At 38.0% G+C, this 16448-nt stretch overlaps 1 protein-coding gene across 9 annotated transcripts in view; it reads right to left on the bottom strand.

Annotated features, from left to right (window-relative positions):
* Positions 1–16448, bottom strand: part of LOC131246372 (eIF-2-alpha kinase GCN2) — a 150736-nt gene that overhangs the window by 64222 nt on the left and 70066 nt on the right. For all 9 annotated transcript variants that reach the window (XM_058246439.1, XM_058246436.1, XM_058246443.1 and 6 more), the window contains 2 exons: positions 6293–6575; positions 6024–6117 (listed from right to left, as the gene is read on the bottom strand). In XM_058246439.1, the coding sequence (XP_058102422.1) occupies positions 6024–6117; positions 6293–6575 (377 nt within the window). The remainder of the gene's footprint in view (positions 1–6023; positions 6118–6292; positions 6576–16448) is intronic.

Raw genomic sequence — 16448 nt, 5'->3', positions numbered from 1 at the left:
TTCTTCCATCTTCTTTCCTTGACATCTGATCCTCCTGCACGTCTGTACTAGTGTTACTTGGATCGCAGTTTGCTTCAGTACATGGTATCGGAACACATACATGATATGCTACTTCCTCCAATGTGGCAGGGGATCATGTGAATTACTCCAGCTCATACACTTGGTATATATAATATAGTTTTATTCACTAAGCGACATCATAATTTATGTATGAAGAGATGAATATTAATATTATAGGCCCCCACACATAATATTATATATGTTGATACTACCTAATAAATCAAAGTATAAATCTCTACATTTTGAATATAGATTGACATTACAAGGTATTATAGACCAAGAGCATAGAACCATAATGAAAAATTAAGGGATTTATACTCTAGCCACCTAGTAAAATCACATAATTACTCTTTATCTCCCTCTCATAAACAAAATCAGCGGCACCTCCCTCCTAGAAATCCAATCCTACCCACAAGTCCCTGAACCCCTTTTTTTTCTCAAAAGGCAACTGATATTTATATATTTATATATATATATATATATACACAAAAAGAAAACACAAAGACCGAAAAGGCCATGACTATGACAAAGATGAAAAGAAATCATAAAATAAACTATGCCTAGAACACCCCCCAGAATGCCTCAATTTTCTCCCTGTGAAACTCAACAAGGATGTTAAGATGCTATGCCCAGCTCTGGACACCCCTTTCTAAGCATGTAGAATTGCTAAGCCAGCCCAGTTAATGGAGATCTTGCACAAAATGGAGGGGATGTTAGGCGGCATGTTGTGGCACACGTGTTTTAGATCCTGGACCTTGTGTGCACCATGAACATGCCCTATCACACCAAAAGTCAGGCAAGTTCATTCACCAAGTGGACATTGTCTACAAATCAATAATAAAAAGAAAAAGAAAAAATTGTTAGCATACATGTGATCCACCTGATGAATGGACAAACCTAACTATCGGGCCAGCACATGTTCCTTCTAGGCCCCACCTGATTAATGCTACAGATCTCACACACGTTTTTTTTTTTTCCTTCTTTTTGAAACGCCAACCAAATTTTATTAAATAACCAAAAACAAGGAAAAAATACACAAAAAAGGGAGATGATGAGCTATCATCCCCCCAAGAAGAAGGCAAAAACAAAAGCCCGAAGACACAAAAGCTCACAAGCATTCAACAGCATCCAAAAAAAAAAAAAAAACAATCCAAAAATCACATTATTCCACAATTCACATGTGCTTAGATGAAGCCTGACCTCATTTGCTAGTTTCCATTGGTTGTTGGGAAGTCAAAAGTACCTTAAGGAATTACCAGAAGCCATGAAATTCCCAATGAGCATGAAGGAGTTAGGATCATTTATAAGGGTATTTTAGTAGGTTTGAAAAGTTGGTGGTTTCCTAAAATGATGCTAATCCTATTTTTGTATGCATTTTCATGAGATCAAGAGAGCAAAATTCACCAAAAATTAAAAATTTGGTCATCGAATAGAATTGCAAAAATCAGGTTTGAATGGGATTGTGATCACCAAACAAAAAAGAGCATTCCGGCCACATTGAGCTAACCCTATGGTTGGTTGAAATAAACCAGTATTAGTTTTTTGCCTCTTGGCTATATACATTAATGAAGACATCCAAGCATCATACCAGAGGAGGGATGAGCATGTCTTCTTATGGCTAGACAACCATTACATGGGGCCCACTTGGCCTAATTCACATTCCTAGCCACTTTGAAGTCCACACGTGCATGTTCGTGCATATTTGAAGACCCATACTAGGAAGATGCACGTGGGCTGCATATAGGAGCTTGATGGACACATTGGACTGTTGGATCGGGTGGACACAATGATCGGACCGTTGGTCATCATCTTCGGACATCTTGATCGTGGACCCCCATGGGCCACAAAATAGTTTAGTTGTTTAGATTGTTTACATGCTTCATTATTTTTTCTATAGCTTATATTTTTGTTGAGATTAGGAAGTTAGGAACAACTTTTAATTTATTAAGTGTCTTTATGTTGAGAATCATATTTGAGAGCGCCTTTTTGTAAAATGTATTTTCTAAGACTATAAAAGAGAAAGGGGTGTGTGTGGAGTCCTAATGTCATTATTTTGAAAAAAAAAAAAGTTGTGTTTTCTCTTCTTCACGTGATTTGAAGAATACTCCATCTTATTTGGAACTTAGGTGTGGTGTGATTCCATTCCCTATTCAAAAGAGGTGAGAGGCTTCCATCTATCTTCCTCTCTTCCTTTCTATCCAAAAACAGGTATTTTTCCAAAAACTTCTTCTCTCTTCTTCCCTTCATATCCAAAACCATCTAAATCATCTTTTTCTTCAACTTTTCATCATCTAACTTCAACCCCAACCGAAATCAACCATTGAGGTCCCCAAAACCCTAACCAATGACCCACACGTGTGACTGTACAACCACATGTGTGAGCCCCTAAGCTAACCGAACGAACAACCCCACAATCCCTTGATTTCCCCTTGCTTCCCACATCAAAACCATTTGATTCCTCATTCCTAACTCTACCTATAAACCCTAACCCTAACCCTATATTCTCTAATTCCCTAATTTTCCCAAATTCCCAAATCCTAAATCTCTAATTTCCTTAATTGACCCAAAATCCCTAACTTCCCTTCAACCAAAACCTTAATTCCCTTCTACCAATACATAAATTCATCAATCCCCTTAACCAATTCACCCAATTTAGGCCTAATTTCATTTTTTTTCCCCAAACTCTAAAAAACCATAATTCCAAAATCCTCAATTACCATAAACCCTAATTTTCCAAATTTCAGATTTTTCCCTTCCTAACCCTCTAATCATAGAACCTACATGTCAGTCCCTTTAGTGTGGAACGTGCCTATGCTAAATTGGAAGTTTTATCCTTCCATCAAGCCTAGTTTTAACTGATTTATGTGATTTCTTAGAATGCGAGCATGTGATTTAGGTTAAATCAGATTTTGTTTCCTATTATTTACTCTTAATTATGTGGTGGGTTAGCATCTTTTCTTAATTGAATTACTTTATGGAATCTTTCATAATCTCCACGTTGCATGCTAGGATTAAATCATGTGTCCCTGCATCACACATGATTGTAAAATTTGTAGATCACGACCATTTATCCGATGGGTGCTTCTTTGGGTGGCCCATGTAACATAAACTACATGGTTGAAGAATCCATAGTCATGTAATTAGAAAATTCTCCATTTTGAACACAGACAACTTCCTTTCATTTTTTCCATCTATTTGAAGACCACACAACAAGCAACTAGAATTGCATGTTCAGGGTTTTTTTTTTTTTCAACAACGAGCCTTAACAATACGGCACTCCAAAACAGAGCGGCCAGATTCACCAACCATCCAACCACTACTATAGTGGACTGGTGACAAACCGTACTGATTTATTGCTCAATGGGCCAGAGTTGGCCTTGATTAACAATATCATAACACCAAGATTTATTTTAGGGACGAATTATATGCTCCATTGCACGCATCTTTCCATGGTATATACGGATTTTCAAGTCTGACAAGTGGGACCATTGTTCGATAATCTAGACCATCAGTCTACCGAGTCCCACTATGGATCAAGCATGCCTACACCATTGATCTATTCAGTTTCACTTTCATGTGGATGGAGCAAGCCCCAAAATCTCCCAAATTGGAAGATCCCGACAGCCAATATTAGGACTTTTTTTCATTTGACGGTGGCTCCATTGTCATATTTCTCTTCCAAACCATTTATCTGTAGGGAACAGATTGAAAGGTTAAGATTGTCCTATCGATGAATTTTTATACAGCCCATAAATGATGGGGTTGAAGAGACCAATGATCTGGATCATAAAACCAGGGGCCCCACTATTAAAAATCCAAGGATAACATACAAAGATGCTCGCCATCTATCCAGTGTTCAAAATATCGGTATCACTTTACGTATCGCATCCTTGGGATACAGATACTTATCAGGTATCGCACGGGATATATCATTTGTATAGGGTAATTTATTGCACTTTTTGGGAAATATGGGGAAACACTGGGAAAATGGTTGAATTTTTCAATGAAACTTTAGGGATTACTAAAAAAGAACTTAATAAACATTTTTAAATTATAACATCTCAAAAAAGAAGTGCACATAATAGGTTTCCTTTGTATAGGGTCCTAAGTTACACGTTGTATGACTGAACTAATGCAACTATATTCAAATTGAATGCATAACATTTAGAGTATATGTGATGATCATTTCATCAAACACCTCTTAAATACTTCGAAATTAGTCTCAACTGACAACTAGTTGAAGGGAAATTTCGAAAAAATAATAATAATATTTTAATATTTTTTATTAATTTAAAATTTTAAAAATGATTTTCATTTTCTGAAAATTGACAAGGACATAACGAATCAGTAGATCAGCTCTCATACATGCTTGATTTCATGTTTGGAATGCAACATTGCAAGAAATTTGGGAGAAATTGGGGAAATTTCGAATTTTCCCCAATTTTTTCCAAATTGGATCACCTACACTCAAATTTCGAAATTAGAGTGTATGTAATAATCATTTCATAAAATACTCCAAAATGCTTCGAAATTAATCTCAATTGACAGCTAGTTGAAGGAAAGTTTTGAAAAAATAAAATAAAATGGAGAATGTAAAGAACCAATGGATATCGAAATCAAAGCTCCAACTCCATGATTTTTCATGCAAAACATGAAGAACCAATGGATTTGTAACCATTTGACACTGATTTAACATAATTTCAACAAAAAAAAAAAAGATTGGAAATTAAAAATGCTCACCGGATCGAACATGTGGGATATATCGGCACTACCTATGCGTTTCGTATCGCACAAGTGGGATACAAGATATATCGTGGGATATATCAGCCGATATTGTCGATATTTAAAACATTGCATCTATCATATAATTCCACTCTTTCTAAAGGCTAAAACTTCCATACGCTAAAGTGAGATGCTTCATGGGTAGAGCCATTGTATACTTGGGATACATTTAAAATTAACCATCCAAATTATGGGCTCCACCTTCAATGGCTCACAACCAAAAATTCACACTGGAAGTAGACCTAAGTGGTAGATTGGTGGGCATCTAGTTGACAGTTGAAATGAAAAATAATAATAATAATAATAATGGTAATTGAACAAACAGACGCTTATCAGCTAGATCAGGGCTGTATAACAGATCTAGTTTTGGGGATATAATCCATCTGCAATGGTTCCCACTATTTGTTGGCTCTACTTTGTATGGGATGTAAGAGAAGTTTTTTAATTTTACAGACAGGCTAGAGTAAAAACCCCAAAAATTAACCAATTTTACAACATAAAAATAAGGAATAACAAAACAAAAAACCAAACTTCCTAAATTCCAACACTAAAAAAAAGCCTACCAGGAGGCAACAATAGTTTGAAAAGCATTGATCTATCAATACAAAATGGTTCCCTCTCCTTTCTAATGGATGAACTATGCTCGAAATAATGAACGGTTCAGGAGGAAACAGAACCGTGAAGAATAATTCATACAAAGCGATGTCTCAAAATACTTTCTTTGATGAGAATTTAGTTACTCCATATCATCACTTATACACCAAAAAAAAAAAAAAAAACCACATTATTTGCACAAAATAGTTCCACATCGCTGCAAAGACCAACAAATGACATTGCTGAAAAAGGTGAACAAAAATGAAGAACTAGGTATATAAGAATGCAAAATCACCATTGCAGAACATTAAAACACAAGAAAGATAAGAGGGCAAACTTCTCCACAACTTCCCTTGCACCTAAATACCAAAGCAATATATGTGAATATAAAGAGTTCCACTGGTTTAAATGTTAACATATTAACAAAATAAGCAAATGTTAACCAGAGTGTCTAACAAAGAAAAAATTATTGTGCAAGTTAGTAAATGGAAGTGCACAAGAAGAGTGTCTAACACACCATTTTGACAACCTTAACATCAGCAATTCAAAAGATTTGAGTTTCTCGAATAAAAATTCAAGAGATATACCTGGTTTGTTATAACCCAATTAACAAAGGGTAAGCGTAGCTCATGACACAACTCCAGCATGTTCCCTCCGGGAGTCAAAAGTTTGACAGCCTTCCTTCTCAATGTAAATGAAAACAATTAGCCAATTCCAACAAGCAATGGACATTGCTGAATGAAATCGATTTTATGATAACCTCAAAATATGCAGTACAAGAAATAAACCCATTGAAGTGCTGACAATCATCCAATATACATTATGATGACCTCAAAATATGCAGTACAGAACAGACCTATTGAAGTGCTGACAATCATCCAATATGCGCATTGGTGTTATCTCCAACCTTTTTGCACCATGCTGCCTGAACACTTCCTGTGCAACCTCACAAGCATGATCACGGAGTTCAGTATCTAACTCCGTATATTGGATAAAGGAAGATTCATCTCTTGTCATCTTCTCCCTTCCACCATGTTGACGGTTGGCTTTCATGATTACTCTCTCCTCGTCAAAAACAGCAGATACAACTCGTTCATAAACGTATGTATCTTCAGAAGTCTGTATTGTCCGTAGAATATCTGCAGAAAATACTCAGCAAAGATAAATAACTTGTGCATCTTCAGTACAAGAGGAGTTAAAATTTTACATGGCAATTGAAAGGAAACATATCCACCTTTAGCAACATTTACAAGAAGATGGATGGGGGAAAATGGTCCATGTCAAGGAATAACTGATTGTTAAATTCAAATTATAAAGTTTGTCTTCTTAAATGATATACCCTGATAACGTCTTTTTACTGCATTAGTCGCTGTTTTACAAGAATGTCTATTGATTGATAGGATTTTATTATTTCAATTACTAACTCCATTACAAGGATATGCACCCAAATATGCCATGTCGAGAGGCTTTCATTGATCTGAGAAAGAAAATACATTCCAGGTTGTGGTCTAGCACAGGCCCTTGATTACATTCCCTGGCGAAAAACCTTTGTTTAAAAGGTAAAAACCATAGAGTTGTATGTTACATGGTGTAAGTGCTGTTATGTTAAGCACATATAGATTGTCAAATTTCGTAAGACAAAAGTTCTTCAAGGACAGATCACAAGTATGGAATCACAACTACTGTACATGCCTGAAGGTCAGCTCAAGATCGGCTTATGATCAACTCAAGATCGGCATATCTTCTCAAGAAATTGACGCCCAAATTCAAGACAAGATCAAGTCAAAGTTCAAGACAAGGTGTCTCATATATTTGCTAAAATACAGGTGTTATAACCCTAGAAAGACCTTAGGTTAAGGCAATTTCAAAAATTCATTAACTAGGGTTTTAATGAGTGTTTTTGCTCTGGGATTCGGCCAGCCTAACTTCTGGTTTGGCTAGCCCAACTTCAAGCCCGAGCAAAATAACAAATTCTGTTGAAAATTCAGCTAGCCTAAGTTTTGGTTCGGCTAGCCTGAGAAAGTTCGGGTCAAATTCCAGCAATGCAAATCTCTGATTTTTTGCGGGAATTTAGCCAGCCGAATTTGACCTCGGGCCAACCGAATTTTGGATAGATCTTATCCCGCGCGATCTGATAGCCGTTGGAACGAATCCAGTGGAATCCGGCCAGCCGAAGCCAGTCTTCAGCTAGCCGAAGTTCCAACCTCTTTGCCTATAAATTGAGGCTTTCTCTCATCCTAAAAAACAATGAAAATTTACTATAATCCTTCTGCAAGAGAGAGAGAGAGAGAGAGAGAGAGAGAGAGAGAGAGAGAGAGAGAAAAGCTCAAGTCCTCAACAAGCTATCTGTGTGGTATTTATAATTTTAATTTATAGCTTATTCAATTCCCTTATTCAAGATCTTTTTAATCTTATTTTAAGAGAGTAATCTATACTCTTCTTTGAGATCTAAGAGAATTGAATCAAGTAGCATTTGGGTTTTCCATTTATAAAATCTATAGAACCGAAGACTCTTTCTGTCTGATTGAACATTATGTCATCTACGTTCAAAAAAGAAGTTCTTCTGCTACAAGCTTCTTTCACATCTTCGAATCTTCATTTGAAGATAAGTACATTTACTGTATTTCATTTTAGGTTTTTCTGAGATAGCCTATGAAAATCTTAGTGGGGTTTTTATTTGTGATAACCCGTGAAAATCACAAGGAACTGTATCAGGTTGTTAAGGTGAACCTGTGAAAACCATATTATAGTGAAAGCCAAAATTATGAGGATAGTAATTTTGGGAGTGGAGTAGGTGTGGTTGTTTTAAGCACCGAACCACTATAACTCCTTGTGCCTTGTGGTTAATGCTTTAATCTTTTGGTGATGGATGCTATTTACTATTTCATTCTGGTGGTGAATGTTGTAATTCTTTTATCTTCTCTTGCTAGTTCGAAAGATTGATTTTAAAGATATTTGTGAAATAAGGTTGTCCTGCCTAATATTTTAGGTGAAGGTTGTCCTACGAATCATTTAGAATCAAGGTTTCAATACTCAGGCGATTGAGATTTTTATATTCTTTATATATTCCGCATTTATTTCGATTATTTGGCATTGTCCTTTTCACATAGTACGGAGTAGAGAGAGGCAAATGATGCATAAAGCCCTAATCTATAGTCCATCTTCAGAGTGTCCAGATCATTGATTAGGCAAAAGTATCCCGGTGCTTTAAGGACTCAAATAGCCTTGGCTTTCATGTCCTATTCCTATATAGCTTCAGGAAGTTCAAAAGTTCTGGCAACATGTCTACCTTGCCCTGAGGCGTTCGAAAGACCTTAGGCAGAAACTGCACTAGGCCATTCTACTGGAGAAAACCAGGGGTCCATGCAGATTGACTTGACAATTAGCACGGGACCACATGGGGGTTAAGTTTAATAGTCCAAATAGTCAGCTTGAGGCCACTACTTGGGGCTCTGGATAGTTCGCGAGGCCACCTCAAAAGCCCTGAACAGTCAGCTAGGCCACTAATTAAATCTCCCAAACAGTTTGTGCGGGCCCAAACAGCTAGTATTCGAACAGTTGGAACGGAGCCACTATTGAGTGTCCAAAGCCTAGTGCGAAGGATCAACACATTTTACAAAAGATCCAAAGAGCTCTTTGGCGATCTCAAGAGCCAAATAGGATAAGTTGTGCATAAATTATGGAAATGAAGACCCGAAGGACTATTTATAGTGAGGGGAGATGGTTATGTCCCACCCTCGAGGAGATTACACAGTAATTTCCCACCTAAAAGTTGGTTAGGCGATTAGTGCAGAGAACTTCTACTGAAGAGAATGGTGTTGTGCTGGCTTGTAGTCAATTAGCACAGTGCAAATTGGACTTCTACTGAAGAGCTTGGTGTTGCGCTGATTTGTAATCAATTAGCACGGTGCGTCATACTCGGTTCCACGCTGCCCTTAGTGCAGAGCGGACTTCTGCTGAAGAGATTGGTGTCAAGTTGGCTTGTAGTCAATTAGCACAGTGCATCATACTCAATTCCAAGCTGCTCTTAGACAATGAGCAAGGAGTGGAAGCTCAAGGACCAGTGTTTGGCCTTGACCGTTGGCGCAGAGCATGTCGAAAGGGTGCCTCACTAGCCTTCATCGTTGGTGTAGAGTGTTAATGATGAACCCACGCTGGCCTTGACCATTAGTACGATCAATGATCTTGCGCTGACCTTAGTCAGTACATGATCTGGACCTGCGCTAACTTAGAGATGAGCATGGACCATCCTGCACTGGCCAATGATGGTTAGCACAGATTGAACTTAACAAAATTTTAATGCCATCAATCTCATCCCAATATTAATTGAAATTTTCAATGATTAGCAAAACTTTAAATTAATGGATCCAACTTTCTAATCAACCAGCATCTGATATCAGTTAGTAAACTTAGGACTGTTGGTTAGCAAGTTAAGTCCGACAAACTTGTTTCCTACGCTAAATGGTCCAAGGTTTTTAGCTTCTCTATTTCCAAATTATGTTAGAATAATAACGATAAGTACAAAAACTTGATTCAAGATAAGAAAGAAGTCAAGGTCAAGTTGGAGTTAAGACTCTTGGAGGCCCACTCTCCCTCCTTCCATCACGGGATAAGGAACTATTAGTATGGTCGGAAAGATGAGAATGGGGAAATTAATCATATAGAAAACCATTACATTCATTGATTTTTCAGCCCTAAAAGTTCTCCTTTCTGGTTTGTGTAGATACTTTTACATGCTATAGGACGTCTACGAAAGAAAAGAAAAAAACCCTAGCCACCAACTAGTATATTAGAATAATTAAGAGAAGTATAGAAACTTGATTCAAGTCAGGAAAGAAGTCAAATTCAAGTTGGAGATAAGCATCTTGGAAGCCCTCACTCCCTCCCCTCCCTCAGGAAAGCAGTCAAAGTCAAGTTGTTAGGAGTCTCGGAGACCCTTCCTCCTTTAGGAAAGAAATCAAAGTCCAGTTGTGAAATATTGGAGGCCCTCTCTACCTCGGGAAACTCAAAGTCAAGATGGAATTAAGAGTCTTGGAATCCATCCCTCCCTCCCTCATAAAAGAAGTCAACATGATGTCGGAGTTAAGAGTCTTGGAGTCCTCCCTAGTCCCCCCAACCCCGCCCCACCCCGAAATTTAAATATATATAAAATAAAATAAATAAATAAATAAAAAGAAGAAGAAGAAGAAGAAGTCTGAAAGGAGGCACAGCAAGAAACAACCACTGAATTGTTAATCTAAGTGGCACTTGCAATTCCTAGAAGCAATCTGAGTAGATCGAATTAAGTCAAACAGACAATCCTAACCTCAAAAGTATGACATGTTATGCATAATACATGTATACATTCCATAACATGGTATCAGATTAAAACATGAAGCGGCACAACTCAGCATATAACCTGAGCTAGCTAAGACAGAAATCTCAGTAGGGATCTGTACTGGACACTTCATTTTAGTCATGGTAACAGGAAAGCAAAATTAGTAAACTTCGTGAGTTGCAAAGGGCAAGAGTATCGGTGCAAACTAAGGGACTGATTGTACATCAGTCTTATAATCAACAGATAATCCTACACCGAAAAAATAATAAAAAATCCACAAACTAGAATAGGAGATAGAGAAGGAATATGACAGTTGTTTAGTTGAACTCACAAGAAAGAAGAAAATTCTCTAAAGATATGTAATCCAGAAATAACATTGAAAAAACCATCGCAATTTTAAATTCTTTAAACACAACCATGAAAACCCAACTAGATTTTAACCCTCCATTTATTCTAATATCAGCCATCTGTTTTCTGAGGAAGAAACTCCATATAGACCCTATCTAGAAGTACTGCTGTGCCTTATTGTAGCAGTGCTGTAAAGCATTACTGTAATAGGAACTGTAGCAGTTACAAAGCACAGTATTGTAGCACAGTATATTTGAGAAAATAGATGATGGGTCCCAATTACCAATGTAATTGGGTGGGAACCATCCATAACTGCATCATGTATCAAGGCTTCTTTTCGACTAAGCTCAAGGGTGTGTTAGGCTTCTAAGCCCAAGGTCTGATTCCTCAAGAACTACTAAATTTGGATAGGGTCAAAGGAAGTACTGTGTTGCTGGTGCACTGGTCAAACATTGAAATAGAAAGCACTCAGACTGCAGAACCAAACAATCATAAAAGAAATATTAAAATAAAAAATCAGAACAGGGATTGTATTTCCTGAAACCATCATGCAAACAGAGCCTTAACCCTGTTACTTGGGGTTGGCTTTTGCCAGGCACAATCAAACTGGAATTCTCATGATTGTTAGGCAAAAGTTCAATGACCATCTCTCTCTTTCAATCAACCCAACCATTACCAGGCTTGGGACAGGTTGGCACATTGCTGAATCAGTGTTTTTTTGTTTTTTTTTTTGGAAAGGTTTGCTGAATCAGTTTGTAGAACTGCCCTTTTGTGTGGAGTGCTTTTGTGGCTTGATAAAAAACAAATAATAATAAATAAATAAATAAAGAAGAAGAAGAAAGAAAAGATCAACAATTTTTCTTCAGTGTGAAGATTTGCAAATGTGCTGATGCTGCTTTTTTTTTTTACACACGCACCCGCCACACACCCATGCACACAATAGTGGGATTTCACCACCTATGGGTTTCAAACCCAAGACCTCGTGTTGAAACTCCTCAAAGTCTACCACTCGGGCAAGGACTGGAACCCCAAATGTGCTGATGCTTACTACAGTGTCTGTAGGGGCTAAATCATTGGTTCACTTGTAGATCTTCATGTAGATGTTGATCTATCTGTGAAGCCAGCAAGTCTTCTTTTAAAAAAAAAAAAAAAAAAACAGTTTTCTACAAGCCGTGTTGATCATTGCTACAATTGATAGTGAAGGTTCAATTGGAGACATCCCTTTAGAACATATAATTTTAAAAATGAATATGGGTGTATTTAGGCAGTCTGTTATGATCACAATGGTTTAAATAGCCTAGCTTGATATGTTCCATCAGCCTTGGGGCTTTTGGTGTATTGGTTAGGTTCTTAACAATTGGTATCAGAACAGCCAACACCGCTTCCCATGTTAAAGTCAAAGAAGGGGAAACCTATGGATAGGGCAACCAAGACTAGAGCGAATGCCACCATGACGTGGAAAGGGCTACCTCAACAACCAGAGTGCAAACACAAGTGGAAAGGTTACCTAGACAATTAGAGTCCATCCACAAGTGGAAAGGGATACTTGGACAACCAGAGTGCAACTGCAAGTGGAAAGGGCTACTTGGACAACTAGAGTGCAGTCGCCAATGGAAAGGGCTACCTGCATAACCAAAGTGTAGCCACCATGCCTTCTCCAAGGGCTAGTGGAAAGTCTATGTAGAAAAGAGGCCAGAGTGAGGGCTGCCATAGAGTGGGCTGCACAGACATCGGCAGCGGAGCGTGGTAGAATGTTACAATCACAATGGTATAAAGAGCATGGCTTGACGCATTCAATTAGTCCCAGGCTTTTGGCATATTGGTTAGGTTCTTAACATTGTCATCTACCTTTGAGGAGAATCCAAATTTGGCAATTGCATTGCAGAAGTTGAATGGAAGCAACAATTCCGGTCAGTTTCTAGGAAGAAGACTATTTGGCCATGTTGATCAGACTATTCAAGCGCCCTAATCAGGTATCATCATCATCATCATCTAAGCCTTATCACAATTAATTAGGGTCAGCTACATGAATCCTGTTCCACCATTTCACTATATCAAAGGTCGTAACTTTAGTGAGACCCAGTGATTGCAATATCGATAATAGTAGTCGATATTATTGATATCGCATGTCAAAAATACAAAATCCACAAGGAGTAACACTGCAAAAGGCCAGATTCCTGAGGATCGACAATAATATCTCATTTTATCACTGTGTCATAAAGTATTGATGATATTGCGAAATATCGCAAGATGACGTCACTTTTTTTCTAAAGGGCTTCAACAAGTATCGACGATATGATATCTATCAATATCGACAGATATCGTCAATATTTTCCAGGAAATGCATGTTGCCCTCCCAATAAACCCCAAAAACTGATATATTTTTCCCATATTTCTTTAGATTTCCCTCTTCTAAGCTATGGGTAGGTGCATTTTGGTCCATCCTTTGCTTGGATTTGGGAGAAAAATCCACATTTGAAATCAGAATCAAGATTTTCTCACATTTGGGGCCGTTTCTCATTTGACGAGTTATTTTGCATTTTGATCCCTTTTTTTTTTAATCATATAAAATGAGTGTGAAATCATTTTTTTTTTTTAAACATTGATTCTTCATGTTTTGCATGGAAAATTAAGGATTTCAACCATCGATTTCAAGGTTTGAGTGTAAGTGGCACGATTTGGGAAAAATTGGAAAATTCGAAATTTCCCCAATTTCTCCCAAAGTGTTTGCAATGTTACACTCCAAACATGAAATCAAGCATCTATGCGGCCTGATCTACAGATTTGTTAACTTTTTGTCAATTTTCAGAAGGAAAAAAAAATGATAATAATAATAATAATTATTATTATTATTATTATTATTATTATTAAAATGTCATTCTTTTTCAAAATTTCCCTTCTAGCAATGACCAATTGAGTGCAATTTCAAACTATTTAGGAGTCTTTGATGAATTCATTATCACATGCATTCTAATGTCCAGATTTGAGTGTAAGTGGCCCAATTTGGGGGAGAATGGGGAAATTCGAAATTTTCCCAATTTCTCCTAGATTGCTTGAAATGTTGCACTCCAAACATGAAATCAAGCATTAATGAGGCATGATCTACTGATTTGTTAAGTTCTTGTCAAATTTAAGAAAATAAAATTTATTTTTAATTAAAAATTATTAAATTATTATTTTTTTTCAAAATTTCCCTTCAACCAACTATCAATTGAGACTAATTTCAAAGTATTTAAGAGTGTTGTATGAAATGATCATCACATACACTCTAATTTCGAAATTTGAGCGTAGGTGGCCCAATTTGGGGAAATTGGTGAAATTTTGAAATTTCCCCAATTTCTCCCAAATTGCTTGCAATGTTGCACTCCAAACATGAAACTAAACATGTACCGTACCTTTGTTAACGAAAATTTATTTTGGATGTAGTACCTTGCCTTTCATACATGTCTTCTTGCTTTTGTTCAGTTAGACAACGCATAACTTAGGAACCTATGCAAAGGAAACCTATTATGTGCACTTTTTTTTAGATATTATAATTTAAAAGTGTGTTAAGGTCTTTTGTAACAATCCATGAAGTTTCATTGAAAAATTACCAATTTCCCAATGTTTCCTCATGTTTCCCAAAAAGTGTGATAAATTACCCAATACAAATGATATATCCCGTGTGATAATCGATATGTATCTGTATCCTAAGGGAGCAACACGTAACGTGATATAGATACTGCAAACATCGGTTACACCATAGGTCATCAAGTCTTTTCTTGTTACATCCAGCCTTTTAAAGCCTAACAACTTGTACTCACTCCTAACCGGCATTTCTTAGTCTCGGTTGCACATAACCAAACCATCTAAGTTCACCTTCCCTCATCTTATTACCTATTGGTGCTACTCTTAAATCCCCCCATCTAAGCGTTATCCCAGCTAATTAAGGTTCCCTTATCAAGTATGTGGTGGAGAAAATAAATAATGGCGTAGATGAAACTAAGAATATCCTAACCACTCAAATTAGAGTGATTGTTGTGAATTACTACGCTTGCTTATATTCTAAGAAGGTTATAATGCAGGGGCATTTTCACACTAGGCTCGAGTGGGGTCGCCTGTGGGATGTAGGGGCACACTCGGGGTGGGTGACCCATGTGATTTGGGGCCACGGGGGAGGTCTCGTGCTCGAGACTCCTTACCGAGGGTGATTAATGTGCATTTCACACCGAGCTCGAGTGAGGTAGCCCGTGGGATGCGGGGACACACTCGGGGTGGGCGGCCCATGTGATTTGGGGCCCACGAAGGGGGTTCAGCCAAGGTCCTAAACCCATGAGATGTGGGGCCTGGTCTATGAGATAAAGAGATTAATTCGCCATACTCTAACAGTTCGAGTTTTTAGAGCAAGTGGTTAATTGTCCTGCATCAAATTGGTATTAGAGCGGGCGGTCTCGTGTTCGAGACTCCTCACCGGGGGTGATTAATGCAGGGGCATTTTTATACCGGGCTCGAGTAGGGTCGCCTGTGGGATGTTGGGGCACACTCAGGGTGGGTGACCCATGTGATTTGGGGCCCACGGGGGGGTCTCATGTTCGAGACTCCTCACCGCGGGTGATTAATGCGCATTTCACACCAAGCTCGAGTGAGGTAACCCGTCGGATGCGGGAACACACTCGGGGTGGGCGGCCCATGTGATTTGGGGCCACGAAAGGGGTTCGGCCGAAGTCCTAAACCCATGAGATGTGGGGCCTGGGCTATGAGATAAAGGGATTGATTCGTCATACTCTAACAGTTCGAGCTTTTAGAGTAAGTGGTTAATTGTCCTGCATTAGGTTAGTTGTACAATCCTTCTAATTAGGTTCTGCTCCCACTTCAAACTCGTGCTCCCAATCCTACTTCCTAGCTATTTATACCTGCTAACATTTTGAAACAGACACTTCCCCACTCTTGCACCCGCGCCCGAAGCTGTTGCCACTCCACTTCATGCTTCATGAAACTACATGAGGCCCTCAAAACAAAGCTTGATGGGCTAATTTTCAAGCACGATTTCTCCCGATAACATGTGAGAGTTGGAGAGAGATTTTGATGAAGTGGAAGTTCAATTAACTGTGATGGGCATGGTTAATAGATAAGGTGCCAGGGCCGGTTGGTTTCCCTATGGCTTTCTTCCAAGAGTGTTGGTTAATTATCAAAGACGAATTTTATAGCCTTAATTAAGGAGTTCCAAGACAAACCATTATTAGCAAAGGTCTTAATGCCAATTCATCTTACTCAATTCCCAAAGTTGAAGAAGCGGTCTAGCTTCAAGATTTTAGGTTGTTAAGCTTCATTGGAGTACGCAAAATTCTTGCTAACTGTCTCTCTCCAG

This window comes from Magnolia sinica, chromosome 5 (genome assembly GCF_029962835.1).
Source record: "Magnolia sinica isolate HGM2019 chromosome 5, MsV1, whole genome shotgun sequence".
Taxonomy (NCBI): Eukaryota; Viridiplantae; Streptophyta; class Magnoliopsida; order Magnoliales; family Magnoliaceae; genus Magnolia; species Magnolia sinica.
The sequence above is the reverse complement of the archived record's forward strand: the minus strand, read 5'-3'. Positions and strand labels throughout refer to the sequence as shown.